Raw genomic sequence first — 23,043 nt, forward strand, 5'->3', positions numbered from 1 at the left:
TTCATATAATCCATAGAATAGTTGGTTGAAAAATATACAACGCACATAACGTTACACTTTGTTCATTATGTAAACAGTTAATGTTAATTTGTGTCAAAAGTTTAATAAAAAATTTGTTCCACAAATTTTAGTTAGATTTGTTTCACTCATTGTTTCAATAAAAAGCTTTTTTTATTTGATGCAGACATTAGTTGAAATTAGTTTCAAAATTAGTTTATATAGCTTACTGCTAGTGAAGCTTGTTTTGAAAATTTTAGTTTGTTTAAACTTTGTAATGCTATATATTTTGATATTAAAGATATTCAGTTAAGTCAAAATCATGAAAGTAGGCAAAGTTTTTTTTTGTAGATTAGTTTTAGTTTTTTTATTTGGTTTCGCTCAGTTTAGTTACTTCAATATGCAGTTTTCTGTGCCATGCTAAATGTGAATAGCTTTTTTATTGACTTTATAAAGATGTGAATAAATTTAATTTGACTTCGGTTGATTGAATGTAACAAAAACAACATTGAGTTAATTTAAAATTAAAAAACTTTATTAAAAATTTTTGTATGTTCTTTAATAAAATTTAAATAGTTTTTAGATTTCGTTTCATAAGCTAGCTATACTCACTATTTATTTAGTAGCTTAGAATTCTATAAAATTATAAGTAGTTAAAAGATTATAAGTTTTTTAGATAAATATAAAACAACTGCAGATATACACCAAAGTATATGTCAACATAATTATTAACAAAAAAGCCAATAATACCACCACAAATTGAATTAGTTTCAGAACTATTAAATAAGAAGCATGAATTTTGGAAATTTGTTTCTATTTTTCGTCTTGGTTATTGCCACATCATCACTTGCGAATTCGTCTGAACTGCCCAAGATAAAAAGAGGTTGGTTTTGTATTTGGAAAAATTTACGCTTGTTTTCAAAACTACATATATTTTTGTACACTTTTTATTAGTTCTTCACAAAATATTTTTGTTAGTTTTGAAAAAATGCATTTTTCAAACGCTTTAGTTAGTTTACATTTCATTTAAACTTTATAAACCATCACATTTTTTCAAGTTTTATTTTTGTTAAAAGCTTGTTACAAGCATACTTCTTAGGGAATTCCCCTATTAAGTCTTTTTTTTATGCCGCACATCGCAAAAATTTATACTTCAACTTTTGTAAACAACTGTGCGAAGAATTAAAGAATCTGTAGTAGTGGGTCGAATCAAAGCAGTAGTCCAATAGGGATTTTTCCATGCCTGGCTTACTATATCAAACCTGATCTTTTTAAACTCAAAAACATTTATAGTTACTAAAATTAATTTTCAGGGTGCACAACGAATTATGACAGGACAAAGCTGACAAACACTCCATGCACTCCTTTCGTTTATAGAGGAACAGAATACAAAGACGGGTGTGCGGAATATGGTGAATTTACAATTATTTTTTTATTAGCTAAAAGATTAATAATTAAATAAATATATATACACTAATATTTTTTTTTAATTTTTGGTGAATAGTGCTCGGCAGGCTAAATTAGAGCTAAACATTTATTTAATTACATAATAAACAACAGTTTTATACAGCTTTATATATATATATAAATCCTGTCCCAATGCATGTTTTGGTTTTCTTAGGCTTTTTAAACTTTCATATGTATGAATAGAACCCTTTTATTACAAAACTTTTGATTTATTTAACCCTCAGCTAGTTTTATTAATATATCTCGTTCATTAGTTGACGTCATAACTAATCAGGAAGTTATCTTTGGTGCGTGGTGGAAGGGAGGACCGCCTGGTCGTACTGCGGGCCCTGTTTGGATGACGTCATCACTGCTGAGCCCGTTGCCAAGGAAGCGAGTGACGACGTTGCCAAGCAACCTGAATTTGACGCGGAATTTGATTACCATAACTGAACTGAGGCTGGAAAATTTTTTAAACACTCAAAAAGTCATGATTTTATGTTTGACCATCCATCATTATAAATTTTATACATTTTTTCCTTCTTGTTGTGATTTTTATGTGTAAATGTCTGGAAATTTCTCGAGTTCAAAATATGTTTAAAAAATAAGTTTAATTTAGATCTTTATTTATTTAGTATAACAAGTCAATTAAAGTTAACTAAAGTCATCTAAAATAATCGAAATTAAAACAATCTTTTGTAATAAACAAAAAAAGTTAAAATAAAATTTTACTAAAGTAAATGTCATTTAATTTTTTTTGTCATTTCACGCTGAACTTTAGATGAGCTTTAAATAAGTCTCTTATATAAGCTTACTTTGTTAGTAACTTCCAGAAACTTTTGAGACTGTAGTATAACTAAACTGAAAATAATAAAAGCTTTAACTTAAAATTTAAGCAAGCGCTGATGTACTTATTTCATATACCCTCATTTATGTATTCATACTTCATAACATTTTTTTAAATCATTGTATATGTTCCAATCATATCACGACAACCTTCAAATATGTTTTTCAGAACTTTTAAATTATAAACATGAATTTTGGAAGTTTGTTTTTATTTTTCGTCTTGTTGGTTGCCACAGTATCAGTTGCTAGTTCTTCTGATTTGCCTAAGATAAAAAGAGGTTTGTTAAACTGTCTTTACACCTATTTAATTTATGTTTCCATTTGATATTTATTGTTAATTTATAACTTTCTACAATTTATAAATACTTTACTTCGCTTATTTTCAGTTATTGTTTTACAAAAATTAATAATACACCACATAATTACTAAATTTACTTTGATTTTAAGTTTTTTTGGTTCAAGAACCACAGAAAATTTAACTTCTTTTAAAACTATTTATGACATCATAAGTAAAATAAATAAAATAGTTTCAGCAGTAAACTAAATCTACACAAACTTAAAATTTAGTGACAAACCTATTGAGTTAAGGGTTAGTATAAAGAAGAAATATTAAAAGTATAAAAACTGAAAAATAACAACTACTTGAATATGTTTTTGATTCAATGGCAAAAAATTTAAAACATTGTTTTTACGAAAAAGTATTAATGTAAACCTAATACTTAAGTTTAGGTTACATTTTTATAATCATGAAATGATGTCCCCAATTCAACGATGTATGTAAATCTAGCTCATTTTATAATTGCAAACTAAAAATAACTTTTTTAAGTAAACGTCCTTTTACAACTTAATTATTTATTTAAATTTTCGCTCACTTACAAGTATTTGCTCCTTAACAGCCAAATATAGCCCTCGGTGGGCCATACCGCTATTTATTAGAAACCCTGACCCAAACTAATTCTCAGAATTGACAAGTTTTAATACCAACTATTTTAAGACAACTTTAGACCAGCCGAGATCGATCTCCGTTACCCAGTCACAAGTTTGAAATCTGGGTATTTCCCTATACAGAGATGTTTTAACAGGTCCCTTCATACCACAAAAACGAATTAGACATTCCGAAAAACTATGCTCTTTTGATAACTGCAGGTCGTACATTCACAGGAAGTTTATGAGCTGTTGATCAACTAACAAAGCGCCTGACCTTTAGATTATAAAAATTGAAGAAAAAATACTGCTGGGATTCCCCTAAACCAATACATTTTTCAGGCTGCACGTCCAACAGGGCAAGAACGGAGCTGAGCAACACCCCGTGCACGCCTTTCAAGTACGCTGGTGTAGAATACAACGACGGATGCGATGATTATGATGGTAAGTAAACGACTGCTTGTAAGTATATATTAACTAGTATAAATAGGTTTTATTTATTTTATTATCCTGTACCAATTAATGCTTATTTTTAAGACCCGGGAAAGGGATGGCATCGATTGGAAGAAGGCTAAATATTTTTGAAATAATTAAAACACTTATTACGGTACTTATTTATAATATTAACTACATATATATATTCAATTTTACGTCTTTTTTTTTGTTTTTTTGTATAAATTTTGCATCTCTGTTTACCAAACCGCTTTTTATTTTAAATTGAACCAGCTGAAAATTAAAGGCAATCTTTGTTGTCTCTATGAAACATATGTTCTGGAATTTTTAAAATCGCATTTTCCTAATAAATTATTTAAAAACCCTTCAAGTAGGCTCTGTAGAAAGTGATTAAGCTTAAAAAATCACCTTATTTTCTATATATATATATATATGTACTGATTAACAATAATAAATTCAGGTAACTTCCTGTGGTGCAGTACCGGAAGTTCTTGGACTTACTGCGGCCCCTGTTTGGATGACGTTGCTAAGGAAACTAGTGACCCTGTTACCAAGGGAACGAATGATGACGTCACTGATCGACCTGAAGTTGAAGCAGATTTCGACTCTGAGTTCGATTATCAACACTGAACTGCTGTTGCTGAAAAACATTTCTTCTGTTTCTTATTAACACTTATAAAAATCATGATTTTGTGTTTCATTATTCATTTTTACAGCCTTTAGACTTAATCTAAACATTTTTTTAGTCAATTTAATGTCACTTTTCATTTGTTTGATTTTGTGTAGGTCTCTTTTTTTCAAACTTTTGAAAACTTTTTAAATTTATACTTTTGAGATTTTTTTGTACTTAATACAAAGTTTTTTCGGAAACAAAATTTGTCAAAGTTAAAATATCGTAAAATATAAAGTTTGAGAAATAAGACTAGACTCTGATAGAAATTGTAACGATGCTTTGGATACTTTACTAAAGACAATGTCAATTTTATTCTTTTCACATGCCACACTGATTTAGCTAAAGTTGAAAAAGTTTTTTTATGAACCTTGCCTTGTTTGTAATAATTTTTTATTTTCTAAAGTCTGAGACTGTAATGTAAGTAATCCAACTGCAAAAAATAAGGTTTTAATTTAAAACTTCAACAACAGATTATAGTTTTTTTCGTAAAAAATCATACTTGATTGTATTTCAACAAAATCATTTCAAAACACACAATCATATCACCACAACCTTGAAATATGTTTTTTCAGAACTTTTAAATTAGAAATATGAATTTTGGAAGTTTGTTTTTATTTTTCATTTTGTTGGTTGCCACATTATCAGTTGCCAGTTCGTCTGATTTGCCCAAAATAAAAAGAGGTTAGTTTTGTTGTTTTGAAACTTACATTTTAAATACAAGCATATACTGTATTATATTTAGTCGTTGTATTTGTTTTTTACTTATATAAGTTTATATTAGTAATGCTTTTTATTTGTTGAGAATTAAAAGATTCTTTTTTGTGAAGTTTTACTGAAAAAAACTAAACTTATTTGGTAGTTTTTTGTCAGATAATGTTTTAGCATCCATAGTGACTAAAACTAAATGTGACAAGCAACTTTTGTTATAAAAACATTTTGTGATTAAACTACCACAATAAAGACTAGTTCCTTTGAAAAATCTTTATGACGTCATGAAAATCTTAAACGGCAACAAAGCAAAGAATAAATCAGTTAGCTTTAAGAAACAGTAAACACAGAAAGTATAACTTACTGACGTATTCAATTTATATAATTTACCTGAATGTTAATAAAAAAGCTGAATAATTTAAATTTTTAAAGTTAGTTACATTTTCAAGTACAATTGACGTACAAAAAGTTTCTAGTACAACCTATTTAAGGGTAGTTACCTAAACCGGGGTTTTATAAAATGGAGGATGCCAGTAAGGGGTGAAAGTTTAAATGCAATCTAATAATGGAAACAATTATTTTTTAAACTTATGCCAAGGGGATGATTTCGTGGATTAATTTGGGAAGCGGTGACCTAAACTAAATATCAAACTTATTTAAAGAATTCTACTTGTCAAAAATAGAAAACCTCAACTAAGACCAAAAATATCAATAATTTTTTTTTGTTCAGACAAATTACTTAAGCCTTTATTAGACTAACTCTATTCAAAAAAATAATCTTAGAATAGCATTGTGTTTCACGATGAAAACAAACTTTTTCTAGCTCTCATCAATATTTTTGTTTTAAATCATCTTCTCATCTTTACTTGTCCACAAAATTTTTCCAATACTTTCATTCCAGGGAATTTCCCTAAACCGATAATTTTTCAGGCTGCGTGTCCAACAACATGGCAAGGACGGAGCTGACCAACACCCCATGCACTCCTTTCGAGTATGCTGGTGAAGAATACAACGATGGATGCGATAATTATAAAGGTAAATAACTTGTAAATACTTGTGTATATTTACTTATTATTAGGAACTGTTTTTTTTTTTTTATTGAAAAATGACAAAGCTTTATGTACAACCTGCAATATTTATTTCATAAAAACCCAACTACTCTTCGAATTACCTACAACTGTTTAATGCAAATCCTTCAGAGCTAGAATGTATTCAATAAAAAAAATATATATAAATATCCAATATTTTGTGCCATTTAACGTTTTTATTTTTCCAGATTTTTATGATTTAAACATAACTGAAACAATTAATACGGCGAAGATTCAGTTTTATTGTTTTCATAGTTTTGTATTATCATCAATAAATTCAGGTGAATACCTGTGGTGCAGTACTGGAAGATCTTGGAATTACTGCGGGCCCTGTTTGGATGACCTTGCCAAGGAAAACGCGACGACCCCGGTTGCCAAAGAAAGTACTGAGGTTGCCAAGGACAATGAGGGGGCTGATGAAAAGGAGACTGAAACTACGGAGGTTTTTTTAATAAAACTAATTTTTTTTTGGTTTTGGAAGTTATTTTTTGCTGTTTTCTTTAAATTAATTCATTTTATAAATCTATTTGCACAAACCTTTTTAAGCTTACATTTTAAAAAACTATTGGATTAATAAGTTTTTACACGTGTATACCACATCTAGTGTTTTGCAACTAAAGATTCTTCGTGTAGAGCTTTTTAGGGATTCAACATAGTTCAGGTTTTATCAAAGTGGGTGATTAATAGCTAAAGTAAGCGAAAAAGTAAAACGTTAATAAACTGGTTTGGACCGACTACTTTTAGTTTTTGCTTGGAGGGAGGCTATGACAATGAGTTCAAGAAAGCTTGACCTATAATGTTTATTGCATTTTAAGCTTCTTTTATTTGTACTTTTAACGCTAGATTAAAAAAAAAGTTTCAGTTGATCTGTTACAAGTATTAAGACGTTTGCAAGTATACAAAACTGTACCTTAAGCTTTAATCGATGTTCACTTATGTTTGTAACTGTAAACAACTTAAAAATTTAGCAGGACACACTCCCTAAAAACACCGCAACTGAACCGATCCCGGCTGCAACAACAACTGAAAAAACTGACGAGATCTCAGAGACAACCGAAGACAAACCGGATGAAGTTGCAAACAGCGTGGAGCCGGCTCACGACGATAAACCAGAAGACGTAGCAGAAAATGAAGACAAGGTCAGCGAAGAAGCTGGAAACGACAAAACCACAGAAGTGGCAACCGCAGAAGCTGCAACCGAACAACCGAAAGCAACCATTGAAAATAAGGAAGCAAAAACGGCGGAAAACCCCAAAATTGAAACTACTGAGCCTGCTAAACAATCAGCAACAGAAAAAGATAAAACCAAAAAAGAAACAAAACAAGACCCTGGTATCGTCGAGACCCCGGCAAAGGAAACAAAAGTTGAGACCCCGGAAGAACCAGAAGTCACCGCTCAAACCCCTGGAGAAGCTACAACTGAACCCAAAAAAGCCCCCCAAAACCCTCCTGTCACCACGGCGACCAGCGACTGCGACGACGAGGACGACTGCGTGGAGGTAACCGCGAGCGGAGCAGGACAACCGGAGGAGACAGAAAGGGCAACAACAGACACGCCGGTGGTTGCAACTGAAGAAGGTGTAACTGAAGAAGAGGCGACCAAAGAGACAAAAGTGACGGACAACACCAACGATGATAAGGCGGATGAAGGAAAGGAAGTAGTTGAAGTTGAAGAAGGTTTGTTTTTATCAATTTTTAAACTTGATTTTTTTATTTGATTTAATTTAACTTTGTTTATTGTACTATGCTGATGCTGAAACATTTACTATATGTTTATTTGTTTTACTTCGAGCTTTAATACAGCTTAAGTAGCAATAACTAAAAAGTATTTGACAAGACACAAAAGAGAAAATAAACTAAAAAAAACATAAACAACAATTTAGCCTTATACAAAAGCAGCAATCACTATAGCAACTTAAAGTTAATGTTTTTTAAACTTAGTGACACTTACATTTTAAACAAATAAAAACAAAATATAAGTTTTTAAAAAGATACAAAATGGAAAAAAAAAGTTAAACAAGATACAACAATAAACAAACAAGTATTTAGTTTATGCATAAAATAGTTATCTGTTGCAACTTTTTGCATCACGACAAGCAACTTTCTTTTAAACATTTTTCTGGAATTTTTTAAGGTTTTAAAAGTTTATAATCTCAACACTCTGTGCCAATTGATGTACTTATTTATTTAGATATTTAAAATCTGTAAAAATGCACCAATTTTTAAAAGGCTAAATACTTTTTGCAAGACTTTTGTTCATCTAGCTACTACAAGATTTTACAATACTTGTAACTTTGAGACAGCTTTGTTAACATGTTTAAATTTAAAACATGTCTTTAATACCATGAGCCAGTTTAAGCACTTATTTTTTTATGTTTTACAAATCTGATGAGTTAAGAGCATCCATTAACAGAAGGCAGAATATTTTCTAATAAATCTCAAAAAACTTTCTGTAAAACTTTAATTTATCTACATGCAACTTTTTTCAAGACTCAGAGCTTCATGACAGCAACTTATCAAACAAACTTCAAACGATTCAAAAGTTTAAAATAGGTTATAAACAATAAACGAACAAGTATTGAAATTATGGACAGAACATTATAACTAAAAGACACTTTTAGCAATACTTCGATTTATCTATCTGCAACTTTTCTGCATGACTTAAACCTTCATGACAGTAATTTCCTTTTGCTTCTTTGTTCTTTTGAGTGAGTCAGCTTTTTTGTATTGAAAAAAAACTGAGTAGGCAGATGTCGAACTTTGTAGTTTAAATAAACCTTATACATATTTTAGTTTTAATTAGTTTTAGTTTAGTAACCAAACAGTATGCTTTTTAAATTTTAATATTTTAGTTGTTCTGTTTTATCTTTTGTCTTGAATCAAACAACGTGTACTCAAAAAAAAAATTAATTAAACTTATGTTATACTTTAGCAATATAGATTAAACCGCATAAAAAGCGTTAAAAAATATTGCTTTAAGGAACTGGTGTACGATAAACCTTTGTCGGTTATCGAGTCGTACACCACATGGACACAGTTTAACGTCTTGTTAATGCGTTTTAAAGTAGCTATTGCTCAAACAGAGCTTTTCCATTACTAGTTACTATTTATGTAATTAATATATAGTTATTTGTCTTAATTAAAAAATATTGCTAAGTATACTAAAATGTAAAGAGCTTATTTAAATAGAGGTGTGCTAATTAAATATTTTATTTACGACCCGGTTTCGGTGACAAAAAAATTGCGACCTTTTCAAGGCAGTTTAATATTTTATTCTACTTAAAAGGTCGCAGCTTTTATGTCACCGAAACTGGGTCGTTAATAAAATATTCATTTAGCACACCTATATTTAATGAGTGTATAAAATTTAGATTGCTTTTAAATAGTTTTAAGTACGAAGATTATTAAACTATTTATATGTTTTTATAAAAATAAACAAATTTCACAAATAGTAGAACTATTTACTTAGTTTTATAACAACTATACTGACTGCTTAGATTGAAACTTTTTTGTTTTTTAATCTAACTTCGTGCATAACTTAATTAGTACTGTTGTGAAAACAAGTTAAATCTAAAAAATATTTGTGAGCTTGACTTGAAGTTCAAAAACCACAGTTAAACAGCTTAAGTTTAATTACACACATGTTCTATGATAATTTAAGAACTTGCCTTCTTACCAAAATATGAGTTTTTACTAAAATACCTTGCCATGAGTTTTTACTTGTAGTATACTATAAACTTATAGTTGTGTACAAAAGTTTAACCTGTTATTTTTATTTGTTGTTTTTACTGTTTTGCAGAAGATCCAACAATTGTAGAAGGCGAAAATAAAGGAAACAAAAAGGATGGTCAAGGTAAGTATTAAGTTTTTACTTGGTGAAGTTAGTAATTTAATGTATTGTTTATTAAAATTACTTAAAATATTTTAATTTTTATTTAATATTAGGTTATAGAATTATTTGTTAATTTTAAAACATACAACTTTAGTCATTTTTATTACTATTTTTCAAGGTTTTAGCAACGTATTCAAAGTTATCATCATTGTTTTGTGCAACATCTTTTATTATAACACTTTTATTTTTCAAGGAGTAATCAAAGTGCTTAAAATAATCATTGATGCTCGTTTTTATCTTATATTAAGTTTAATAAACATGTTTAAATATATGTTACTTTTTCAAGGAATAAGCAATTTCTAAACGATTACCTATGTTTTATGTCTTATAACATAAACTTTAAATTATTTTTCAAAGTGTCAGCAATGTGTTTAAGATAACCATCATTGTTTGCTTATATTTTATATTATATATTAAATAAAGCTATTTCATTTTTAGGTGTCAGCAACGTGTTCAAAATAACCATCATTATTTGCGTCGTCTTCCTGCTGACTGGAGTCGTCATCACCGGAATCATCGTCAAAAAGAGGTAATTGTGACGTCATACTTTATTTGTTATGTCATATAACAGTTAAGATTTCTTTTAAGTAAGAAACCATAGTGTTGGTCAGTGGCGTCGCGTGGTATTTTTTTAGGTGGTGCAGAATTTAAAAAAAAATCCCTAACTTTAAAACTCTTTTTTTATCTTAAATAAAGACTTTTTTCTAGAACAATTACATTAAATTGCTAATGTAACTTGGGAAATTTTGTTAAAAAATAAAACATTTATTTCTTCAAAAAAAAAATTATTTAAGAAAACAACTTAAAAAAAAAGTAAATACTTTGAAAATTAAAGCAAATATAAGAATATTAAAAATAAATTAATTAATTTAAAAGACTCAAAAAATTTTAGCTTACTTATGAGTATTGATTTTTAAGAAGGCTTTAAAGTTAAAACTAACAGTAGAAAGAATTTAGACAAAACAAATTGTTATTATAATGAAAATACAGCAACTTTAATAGTTTTTTTTTATTTTGCCTCAACTTTATTTAAAAAATATTTGATTAAACATCATACTAAGAATGGTTATTTCATTAATATTTAACTTAACAAAAAAATAAATGTCTTATCAGACTTGGCAAGGAAATTAAAAAGTCTACAAACAAAAAAAAATTTCTTCACTACAAAAAAAGAAACACTTTCTTCACAATTTGATCTTATTTTATGTAGTTTTTACAAAGCTACAAGATGCTTTTTACAGATTTTAAAAATTCAATATACTTTTTTAGATATAGCTGGTCAAAGGCAATAAAAGGTTCCTTATGGGAGGCACAAACTAAATCAGCGCTTAAAAAAAGTGTTTTACCCCCCCCTCTTTTATGCCCTTAACATCTACTTTAGAATTATTTGTTAGAAATTATTTTATAAAGTTTTAATTTTACTACAACTCATCTTTTAAAAAAATATAAAAAATTCATATTAACTTTTGAGATATGGTAACTCACAGTCAGAGGTACAAAAGAATCCTTATTAATATAATATAAACTCAAACAACAAATAAATCAAATCACTAAAACCATATTTTTTTTTTATAAGTTTGTCTCAAAATCTTTAGATGTTTCTTTTATAAAAAAAACAAATTGCTGAAATAGATATTTGAAACACTAAGAAAAAAAAGTTTTTTTTTGTATATATAAAAATATATATTGATACTTAAAAATTTAAATTTCTTTTTAACAAAAGTAAACAAATTTTATAAAACTTAGGATGAAAAAGTTTGATAAAAATTGCTTTAAGAATGATGGAGAATATAGGTTTTTAGTAAAATTGTATTCTTTTGCTGTTTTGATTTGCTCCTTGTATAATAAATCATTGTACTCTCTGGCTTTGACCGGTTGTAACTAAAAGTTTAATTGGAAATTTCAAGTTTATTAAAGAGTAACTATTAGCTTTTTGAAAAAGTTAAAATAACAACAACATGTAAGAAAGTGCCTATAAACCTTCCCCCCCCCTTACCCCTCACTATTTTGCACTTTTTTTTTACAAACATTAAGATTTTTATTAACTTTTTTTCTAATTTTAATGTCTTTTTTTGGAGGTTTAAAATTCAAAAGTTTTTAAAGGTATCTTTTCTTTATTTAATTTTAATATGTTTTTCATTTTGATGACAGTATTTTTCTCAGGAGCTCAACTTTTAAAGTTTAGTTGGTGAGGCTTTTGAATTTTTAAAGAATTTTAAAGATAATTTTTAAACAAGTAACCCTTATAGCAGTAAAAAATTGGTTAGTTAGTTTTCATGTGGCCATAGGGGTAAAACACTTATTTTTTAATTTTAAATAAGCTTGTTATTTTCAGAGTAAAAACTAAAACTGCTTTAGTCAGCCTTCATATTTTTATAATTTGGTCTGTTTTAATTTATCTTGGGTCATCTTGAGTTTTTAACATTTCTAAGGTATCCTGATTATGAGGCAAGGCAACCATGTTTCAACAATTTTATCTAAAACTTTTGCTTTGTTTATGAAAAAATTAAACCAAAAGTCATATAAAGTAGACTAAATTTTCCTAAAATGTTAAACTACTCTAAGTTTCTAAGTTAAGGCTATTTACTTTATTTAAATATGTGACTGTTTCAATAATACTAATTTTCATTTAATATAAATCTAAATTATTTTTCTGTAAGAGTGAACTAGAAGTTTATATTAAACTTTTTTTTTTTCAGAACTTAAATTTTACATTTAAAAATAATTTAATTAAATATTTTATTAATTTTATGATAACAATAATCAGTTATAATTAAGTTTATGTATGCAAATTAAAATAAAAAGTCGAATTTCTTAGACTTTAGTGATTTAAGGTTCTTATCTTTTTTTTCTTTAAATATTTCATTCATGACAAGTTTTGTTCTTTTATTGTCCAGTTTTAATAGAAGTGATCTGTTAAATTTAAAAAATCATGTGGGTACATAAACTCAAGTTTAATCCTTTGCAGTAGCTTAGCTTTGTTTTTATTTCATGTTTACAATAGCTTGTAGATGATACTTAAGCATGTCCTGTTTTAGGGAATTTTAAATTTAGTTTACTTACCGCAAGATATTGATTTTGCGGTAATTCTTGAAGAAATTTTGCTTTTTTGAGTTCATTTGCGGCAGTCAGCTAAGAGTTTGCGGCAGTGAAGTGGGCAAAATGGTCGTTTTCAAAATTGAAGTTTTTAAAGAGATTTCGTTCTAAAAAATAACGAAAACGCTACAGATACTTTTTTTTTTACAAAATTTCAAGGTGGTGCAGTTGCGGCAGTGCAACACCCCACGCGACGCCCCTGGTGTTGGTAGTCTGAATACATTTGTGAGGAGTTTGTGATGTTTTAAGGAGAGGCTTCTACGTCATTTTTCGTGACAATAGACTTCGTTTAAGTTAAATTTTTATTATGAACTAATTTTAAAAAGTTTTCTCACTAAAACTATTTGACGTCATATCTTGTAATAGGAATTGTTTTTCGCATACAAGGTTTCAGTGATTATATTTGGCTTAAAAAACGTTGGAAAAATTAAACACAACATGGTTGAATAAAATATTTTGTAACTATTATGAAATTATTACTAGTATGCTCTGGGATCAGTTTTTCATCTAGGTTTTATTTTCAAATGCAATAATACTGTCAACATGAGGATTTTTATGTCATGAATAAAATTTAGTGTGATTTAAAAAGATCATAGATGTTTTAAACGAAAAATGTACAATCTCGTAATTTATTTTGATCAACGGATTATCAAATAAAGTTTTAAATTATTTTGGAACAGTCTTGTAAAATTTATAGAAAAAAAAAAGTTTTACTTCATTAGCTTACAAATTACATTTTAAAAGTTTATAGGAGAAAGCAGTTTAAAAGTTTTATAAACAAAACAACTGTGTTTTTATTATAGTTTTCATTTTAAAAATAAAACTAATATTCATCATCTACAGAGAAGATTAAATAAAAAGAGTTCACATATTAGAATCATACAACATAAAACAATAACACGTAAAAAAACAAACACGTTAAGAATTATACATGACTACAAAGTTAGAAAAAAAATTACAAAAGTTTCAAATAACAATAACCACAAATTTCAAAATATTACTCATATTGCGAAATATTTCTTTGTTTCAACCGCAAACGTATATCTTTTGAAATAGTAATATTTATTATATCTTTTGGATTAGTAATATTTCCTGGTTCCTAGTATAACGAAATTTTCAAACAAATGACTTAAATCATTTTCTTATGTAAGAGTTTTTTTTCAAATAAACAATATCAAAAAAGCTTCCAACAAAGTTTCCTGTAAATTTTGCAACTGTTAAAATTTATAATGTTTCATTTTATTATAATTAAAAAAAAAAGATTAAAAACAATTACATAAATCTTTTTAAAAATCTGTTTGATAACTTTGTATTTCTCCTGCATAAAGAAATTTTTGAACAAATGATTTTATTGTTTTGTTTAAAAAGAGTTTTTTTAGTTTGATTTTATTCTTACACAATATCGACAAAGATTTTCTGTAAACTTTGCAATTATCAAAAAATGTTTGTTTATTTATACTTTAAGAAGTTTTTAAAAAGTCAATAAAAAACTATACAAAATTTATATAAAATTGTATATATAATATATCTTTTGATAACTATAGTTTTTATGAGCTTTGTTTCTGTTTTTTTGTTAATGATAATCAAAATAGGCTGTTAACAACCGACTGTACGTTAAAAAAGCAGATAAAGTTTTCAATCTTTGTAGTTTATATTATATTTTATCAGTTTAGTAAAAATAGATAAAAAACTTAACAACGAAATATTAGTTGCCGGATTTCAACTAATTGAACTTAATGAAAATTTCCAAAAACTTTAATTTTTCTCAAAAAATTACTTAGTTTAGAACAATTTATGAAAATTTCAGACAAATGAGACGTGACAAATAAAAAATTAGTACATGCTATCTAAAACTAGTAATTTTAAGCAATAAACATACTATTTTTAATTATATTTTAGACAATTCTCATCAGCTTAAAACGCATTACCGATGTTAAAGCTAAATTTTCCATATGGCTTGAATAATTTAAGTTGAATTATCGTACGTTTGTTTTCAAGAACAAAATATACAGTTTACATATGTTTTATCTAAATATGTTTAAAAAATTCCGCACAAAAATAGATAAAAAGTTGTAGCTGCTGAGGTCAAACGCTATTTTGATTAAAGTGTAACAGTTAAAAGTTAAAAAAATAAATTCAAATTAAATAACACATTATGTTACTTATTAACAATTTGACTATGTTAAGAAAAATAAAATAAAAAATTGATAAAAAAGTCTCAACAATTTGCACTTAACAGTTTCTAGCCAATTCTTTTTCTGTTATTTATTAAAACATATATATGCACATATTTTGGTTTTGTATTATAAGTAGTTTTAAATTACCAAAACATAAACTTTTTGTTTTTAAAAAACACTTTTTTTTTAAACTTAACTACTTTCAGCATTTATAAAACAGTTTAAATTAAATTTTAAGTTTATTTATTTAATGTATAAACAGTTAATAAATTAAGCAAGTTATAAATTAAACGACTAGTATCTAATACTATTTTGTGCATTAGTACAGTTAAAAATAGACTGATTTAGAATTTAAACAATAAAGCTTTGATCTAATTCCTCATTGTTGCAAAATTCAGATTAAAATGAAAATATTTTCAAAGGAATAATAAAATTGAATTAACATTGATTGTGAAAAATGTTTAAACTGATATTGTTGTTAAACAATATATTGCTTAATATGAGTTTGAACAACTTTGTTATTGTTATTTGCTAGTTAAGTTTATTTTTAGAAATTGTATATTTTCAAAGTAAAAGCTTTATTTAAGCACTTTATTCAAGTTTTAGTAATATTTTTTCGATTGATAACTTATAAAGTTAAATATAAAAACCATAGACAAAAAATTGAATAAAATATAAAAAACTAAAGCAAAGACATATAAAAGTTTTGTGACTAAAGTTTATCATTTGAACAGAGCATATTTAAAATTTTTAGCTGATAGATTTTTATAAATCCTCTGTTTCTACAAAAAGCTGTTTTCTGTTGCTATAACTTTTTGTTTAAAAATCAATTTAATGCATAAATTATAACTTAACAACTTAGTTATTTATTTTGTAGATAACAAAGGATTTATAAAACCTATCAGCTAAAAATTTCAAATATGCTCTGTGAAGCACATTAATCTTCAAATGTTGTTCAACAAAACACACCATTACAAAAATAAATGTTACAGTTATTGTTTTGTTACACTAGACTTAACATTTCAATTTACTTATTTAAAGTGTGATTGTTACTTTTTAATAAAACTTTTTATCACAAATAATAAAAATCAGTTTTACTATTTATCAGTTTTACTACTATTAAAACCTAATACAGCTGTAAAAAAACATACACAAGTCTTTTTGGCTTTACTGCTAAAGTAAAAAGCAGTTATGATTAAGAACATATCTTCAATTTGTAAATATTATAAACTTAACAGACTTCACTACAATGAATATTTGGCAGGCATTTCATAACCACTTCTAACTGTATTGCTAACATAATTAGCACATATAATAAAGTATGTTTTTATTTATGTTTTTATTACACCTTACAGACTTCACCGTGACGAGTATTTGGCCGGCAGGGAAGAAAAAGGTCTGAAAATTGATTTGGACGGCGTCAAAGCGAACAGCCATGAAAAAATTGTAAGTAAATAAAAACATTTAATGAGTGTTGTATATGTAGAAGAAAAATTTATGAAAAATTTTAGTTTTTTAGAAACATTCAATAAATATTTAAAAAACACTGTAGATAAGTTTTCCACCCAAAAACAACTATTTATTCTGTAAAGTTAGGTAAAGTTATAAATTTGAGACAAAAGCAGTTATCAAACAGCAACTTTCAAACTTGAGGTTGTGTCCTAAATTAAACTCTAAAAGTTACAACCTTAATTCTAAAGTTGAAGTGACATTTTTGTACCGAAAGTTCTGCTGTTACACTTTCTACTTTGTTTTGATTTTTTGATTATTTTGTATGCATAATGATCTTTTTTTCAACAGACTTCAGTGGACAACGTGGCATAATGACGTCACAAAACGGCCGTGAGACGATGACGTCACCGCCACCAAAACACCGTAGCATTCCGAACAAGTATTTCTGACGTCATAAACCGGTGCGACGTCGTAACAACGTTTGAACTTTTAATAATTTATACCCGCGCTGCTATTAAGAGATGCTTTTACAACTCCCCTGATTAGGCTTCTACCCTTCTAACCGTTTTGCTGATTATATGTTTTTGTTTTTGTTCCTTTCTGTGAAGCTTCCTTGTTGAGCTTTAAAACGTTTCTCATTAGCATAATCCGTTTTAAGTTTTTGGTAATTTGTTTGTAAAAATATAAAAATAAAATTTACTTTAGTCAACTTCTTAAACAATTGCCTATCTCATAAGTAAACACCTTCCATAATGTCGTATATAAGTTAAAATCTACATAGTTTGTTTATGTTAATTTTTATAATTAAAGTATTTAAAACTAACTTAATAATGAACTGGTTACAACTAACTATAATCAAAAGTAAATATGCACCAAGACTTTGTGTTTTTGTTGATAAACTTCAAATCTCTAACAAGACTATTTTTTATTTACATAAACAGATTACACAAACTTTTTAGTTTTCTCTTTTTTAATGTATGTTAACCAATACAGTTTATGTTTAAAAATATTTAAATAATTTCGTTTTTCTGTCTAATTTTTCAATTTATGTCGAGCTTAAAAAGCTTCTTTTTTTATAACTTAAAGGTTTTAGTTCATTGTGAATGGTATTTAGATAAAATAAAACTTTTAAAAAATATGATGCACATATTTCAGTTTGTTAAAGTAAAGTAAGTTTCTGCATAGCTACTACTAGATTGAGAAAATAATCTATAAACATTTTTAATACTATTGATGAAAATAATACTCAAAACTGTTAATAAAAAGTTTTGTTTAATTTAAAACATTTAAGAAAATACTCCAATGTATATATTTAACTTACCTAGTAGCTTACTACTTTTTCGTATTTAAAACATGATCTACTTCACAGACAATATAAAAAGTAGAAGAAAAAATATCCAACTTGAAAAAAACTATTGAAGTTTAAAAATTTCTTGTTTAATAACGTATTGTAAAATTCGTGCAGTATGAAATAACTTTATTTCAATAAACGTGATTTTATTTCACAAAGTTAGCTGGTTGTTTAAATTTTATTTATCATGAAGTTGCAACTAAAGTTAAGGAAGTCACACTGGTGTATTCAGCTTTTCTAAAAAACTTAAATGTTGAAACTTCCATCTTTTATATCACAAACTTTGTGTATCAAGTTAGTCATTTGCTGCTAAAAGCTAAAACTTTAACCTAGTTATTACTTTCCTTTTTCAAAGTAAACTTAAATGTTAAATGAACTTTCTTTCATACTTTAAAAGGAAGTAAATTTTAAGAACATAATTCAGTGCAACTAATACCTAGTCTATGACTATAACCTCGTTTTTTATTTCCTAGTTTGTGGAAAACTTGAATTCTAAAAAAACTTAACTATCATAACAAAGAAAGAAGTTAGTTTTAAATATGTAACTTAGTGTTGAACACTTAAACATAGTCTTTTACTTTCTTATTTAAGATAAGTTTCTGGAACATTTAAATATTGAAATGTTTGGCATTAATTGTATATAAGGTAAACTCAAAGTAAGTTATGTGTTCTAAAAATTGTTATTTTGTGTTTATTAGTATAAGTAAACTTGATTTTATAACAATGTAAATAAAATATTCATTACTAAGAGACATTTCAAATAAAAAATAATTCTTGTCAAAACTTTTTTAAACAATATTGGGTCGTGATAACTTTACACGTCAAAAGTGTCCAGTCCATAAGTTTAATTTGTTAAAAACTGACAATATCAGCACCTAAGCTACTAAAATATTGACGCTTTAAATTTTAAACAGTTTATACTAATTCTGCCCGGTATAAACTGTCGAGTAATTTTTAGAGTGTACTTAAGCTAGTAGGAGTTTTTTTTAATTGTTTGTTAATTAGTTATTTAAGGTTTTGTTGAGTTAATGGTTAAAAATTTATCTTGACCGGTTTTGCTTGTTAAGTTTTAACGAGTAGAGTAAAAACGTACATTTATATCAAAAAATGTTAAAAGTTCATTAAAATATGTTTTATTTTTATTCTTTTTAGTATTTAAACTTGCAAATTAGAAATGCAGTAATTTCAGCAAACTCAAGCTGAAACACTTTATTGTTAACGTATTTGAAATTCATCAGTTCACTTCACGCAAAGTTGAAGTCAAGCATCAGCAATTGTATTTTTTACCGTTGAAATTTTAATACATAAAACAATAAATATCCAGTCTGAGTCAACCACCGGCTTAATTTCTATGCAAAAGAAGCTTGAAATGATGCTGCGTACAGAGTTGAAATCTGAGAAACAACATTTGTATTCTTTTAAGCATTAAAGTTTTCAATATAAAATCATCAACTAACTAAAATTACAATTTCAAACACCGGCTGAATGCAAAGGAAATTTGTATTTTGCGTTTGTTTCCACTGCGTACAAAGTTAAAATCTAAAAAGTAACTGTTATGTATTTCTTAAACCTTGAAGTTTTAAAGTATGAAATCATCAATTCTAAAACACCGGCTGAATTTCAATGCAAAGGAAATTTGTATTTTGCCGCTTTTTTTTTCAAACGTGACAATTTGACTTCCTGTAATTGAAACGCCCTCACACGACTTTATTCTCAGAAATTTCAAATAAATCCCGCTCTTTTTTACCAACTTTAAAAAACCAGTGACTAATTTTGGCTAAATCTATCTTCACATTAGTAAATATAAAATCCTTTTTATTTAAAGGTGCATATTTTCTACATAAACTCTGAACTGCTGTACGGTGGTTAAAAGAAATTATTTTGATTTTAGTCTAAATTAAGTTTTAAAAAGGCTTTTTGAAATATATTGTTCCTTTCTTACACAGCTTTGCAGAATTCACAGCAGATCAACAAACTCTCTGTTTTTTATTGAAAATTTAAAAAAAACAGAGACTTTATTTGCTTAAAGCTAGCTTCATATTGCAAATTGGATTTTTCTTACTTAAAATTTACTCTGATGTGTCGTACAATAGTTAAGAGCAGCTGTTTAAAATGAACTAACCATTTTTTAACTGAGTATAAAATTAACTGTTTGTCTTGAACACGGACTGACAGTGTTGACAATTTGAAAAAGTTCAAGTTTTATCATCTTTGATTAATATATATATATATATATATATATATATTAATACGATTAAACTCTCAAGACAGATTTTTTGAATTTTCTCTAAAAATTATTGGTAAGTTTATCTACTAGTTTGTAATTTTGTTCTAATTCAAGTTTAAAAAGTAGTTTTTATAAAATTAGTTTTTACTTTTGCTTTGCATTAAAATGTAGTAGAGCACAAAAATGAAATAACCTGCTGAATATTTAAAAATTATAAATATAATTGCTAGATTTAAACTATTTCCACTTGTTTGTATTTTTGTTGAAATATTTTTGTAAAGCTTAAAAAGTTTAAACATTAATTCATCTTAGAAATACTTTAACTTATACAAAGTTCTGTATAAAGGTTACAGCTTTTAAATGCTAAATTCAGACTAAAAATACTATTAAAAACTTTGACTAAAATTTGAAAAATATTTTATTTGCAACAATTTAGTTTTTTCAAACACTAAAGTATCAAAAGTCTTGTAAGTATTTGATTTTGCTTTAACAACTGCTTCTAGTCCTGGTAAATTAGACCAAAAAGTAAAAAAATTTAAATACTTTCCAATTCCAAAAAAAAATCAGAAGTATTCTGCGTTTTAAGCAAAGTTATGTTAGGCTTAATTAAAACTTTTGTTAGAAGTTCATTAAAACTGACATTTTGAAACGATATACAAGTATTTTTTTTTCCAAATATATGCTTGCTCACATATAATAGCTAAAGACAGTATTGAAAATACCCGTCAAAATATATCCTACGCCCTTTTTTACTTTTTGATAAATCATGATAAACTTATCTAAACTTAAGCTGTACGTGATAAGTTTTGCTTCATTAAAAAATTCATAATGCTTTAAATTTGCCTTAAATCACATAAATATTTAGTAAATAAATAAGCTTAATGTATTTCTTATAATACGGACTGGTTTGATTAATAATAGTTAACTACAATAATTCTAATTGCTTTTGTTAGGAAAATGCGAGTTTTAAAGTTTTAGACAAATGTTTCATAAACAAAAAAAAAATGTTTTTAATATTCAGCTGGTTCAACTTAAAATAAAAAGCACTTTGGTAAACGAAGATGCAAAAGTTATTCAAAATACAAAAAATTTTACAAATTTTCAGTAAATGAAATCCGCTTTTTAAACTTTATTTTCTTTATGTACGTATATATATTTTATAGAGAAAATTCGAGTTTAAAAGAACAGAACATATTTTTTTATAAAAAAAAAGTTTTTAATCATTAGATGTGCGTTTGAAACGAATCGCATATTGCTAAACTTTAATAAAAAACTTATAGAAAAAACAAAAACATTGTGACGTAATTATGTGACCTACAGCTGATGATTAAAAAGAGTTTTTTATTTATTTAGTTGTTTTTAAAGAACATATGTTCTGTTTTATCTAAATTCGAATTTTCTCGACAAAATACCTAAAAACCCTTCAAGTTAGCTCTATAGAAGGTAGTTTAGTTTGTATAAACACGTTATTAAGTATTCGTAATTTTAGGAACATGTATATATGTCTGTATTTTGTATATATGTATATATGTTCCTAAAACTAGTTTCAAACATACTCTGTTTTTTCTCAGTGTTTTCATTATTATTTTTTGGTAATTAAGCTTAATGAATTGTAGGCTGCATTTCAAGTATTTTATGTAAACTATTTTTTTATTTTAGTACATGAAACTTTTTAAAATTCCGTATACTTTTAAAAAAGTTTCTTTTTAATCTTCGTTTATGTTATAAAGAGTTTCTGAATACTATGCTTTTTAGTTTTTAATCCCGCTTAAAAGTATAGCTAAAATGTTAGATTCAAAACTAGTTATGTTTGCTTAATAGATTTTAGATAACTTTGCACTCATAAAAAACTCTTCGCACTAACTGTTTTTAAATAATTTTGTAATTTTAGTCTATTTAACTTTAAAAAGTTTTACTCTACAAATAGTGTATTTTTAGAACTATTTGTGGTTATTTATATTCTATATTTAGATTACTTCTTTTTCTACGTTTATTGCTAATATAACTTCCTTTTAAAATATAAGCTACCAAAATAGATTAAAACAGTTTTAGTATACTATAAAATATTATTTCCCTTTTAAATATTTTTAATTAATGTTGTTAGTAAAGCTAAGCTTTTAGCTTATAGTTTAACTTTATCTTTTAATAGTTTACTACAAAACTAAAATTCATAACAAATTTTATTTTTTAATTGCATCAATTAGAATATGAACTCTTTTAGTTTGAAAATATTTTTAACAACTCAGTATAGTTAAAATAAACACCTTACTTATGTTTTGTTTTTGGTAAAAATCTTTTTAAACATCGAGTAAAGCGTCGTTTACTTTCTGTAACACAAAAACTGGTAATTCAAAATTATTCTGCAGTTCCTTTTTAAATTTTTTTAAAACTTTTCAATAGTCTTAAAGGTGTATTTGTAAAACTCAAAACTTAATGTTTTACTTTTTACATTGACTTTTCTTAATTCTCGTAAACTTCTTTTTGTTTCACATTCTTAACAGTAACTCGTACTTGGTAGTCGTTTTCTGATCATACATACTTAAAAGCAATTAACTTCCATAAATTTTTATCTTTTAGTATACATTCAATACGTGTTTGCTATAATTACTATAGTTTATTGAACAAAAAAAAAGACGCTAAAAATATTTGGCCCTAGGATCTGGTGCAAAAAGAACCTTTCAGACACCACTGATACCTTTCATCGTCTTGTCAA

General features: G+C 26.6%; 3 protein-coding genes across 4 annotated transcripts; all 3 read left to right on the top strand.

Moving 5' to 3' along the window:
* Nucleotides 1-764: 764 nt before the first annotated feature.
* LOC145829262 (uncharacterized) lies at nucleotides 765-2,075 on the top strand. The gene is made up of 3 exons (XM_082937010.1): nucleotides 765-880; nucleotides 1,311-1,409; nucleotides 1,739-2,075. The coding sequence occupies exons 1-3, from the start codon at nucleotides 790-792 to the stop codon at nucleotides 1,894-1,896; spliced, it is 348 nt and encodes a 115-aa protein (XP_082793136.1). The 5' UTR covers nucleotides 765-789; the 3' UTR covers nucleotides 1,897-2,075.
* Nucleotides 2,069-4,904, top strand: LOC145829261 (uncharacterized). Its single transcript, XM_082937009.1, has 3 exons — nucleotides 2,069-2,567; nucleotides 3,556-3,657; nucleotides 4,127-4,904. Exons 1-3 carry the CDS (start codon nucleotides 2,477-2,479, stop codon nucleotides 4,294-4,296), a joined length of 363 nt encoding a protein of 120 aa, XP_082793135.1. The 5' UTR covers nucleotides 2,069-2,476; the 3' UTR covers nucleotides 4,297-4,904.
* Nucleotides 4,902-17,802, top strand: LOC145829260 (uncharacterized). Of its 2 annotated transcripts, none has more exons than XM_082937007.1 (8): nucleotides 4,902-5,020; nucleotides 5,978-6,082; nucleotides 6,417-6,577; nucleotides 7,104-7,812; nucleotides 9,935-9,988; nucleotides 10,466-10,556; nucleotides 16,656-16,746; nucleotides 17,101-17,802. In XM_082937007.1, the coding sequence occupies exons 1-8, from the start codon at nucleotides 4,930-4,932 to the stop codon at nucleotides 17,122-17,124; spliced, it is 1,326 nt and encodes a 441-aa protein (XP_082793133.1). In that variant the 5' UTR covers nucleotides 4,902-4,929; the 3' UTR covers nucleotides 17,125-17,802. The 2 variants fall into 2 exon arrangements, with proteins under 2 accessions (XP_082793133.1, XP_082793134.1); XM_082937008.1 differs by having other exon boundaries at nucleotides 7,107-7,812.
* Nucleotides 17,803-23,043: the final 5,241 nt, after the last annotated feature.

This window comes from Thalia democratica, chromosome 2 (assembly GCF_965202585.1).
Source record: "Thalia democratica chromosome 2, ktThaDemo2.hap1.1, whole genome shotgun sequence".
In the NCBI taxonomy this organism is placed as follows: Eukaryota; Metazoa; Chordata; class Thaliacea; order Salpida; family Salpidae; genus Thalia; species Thalia democratica.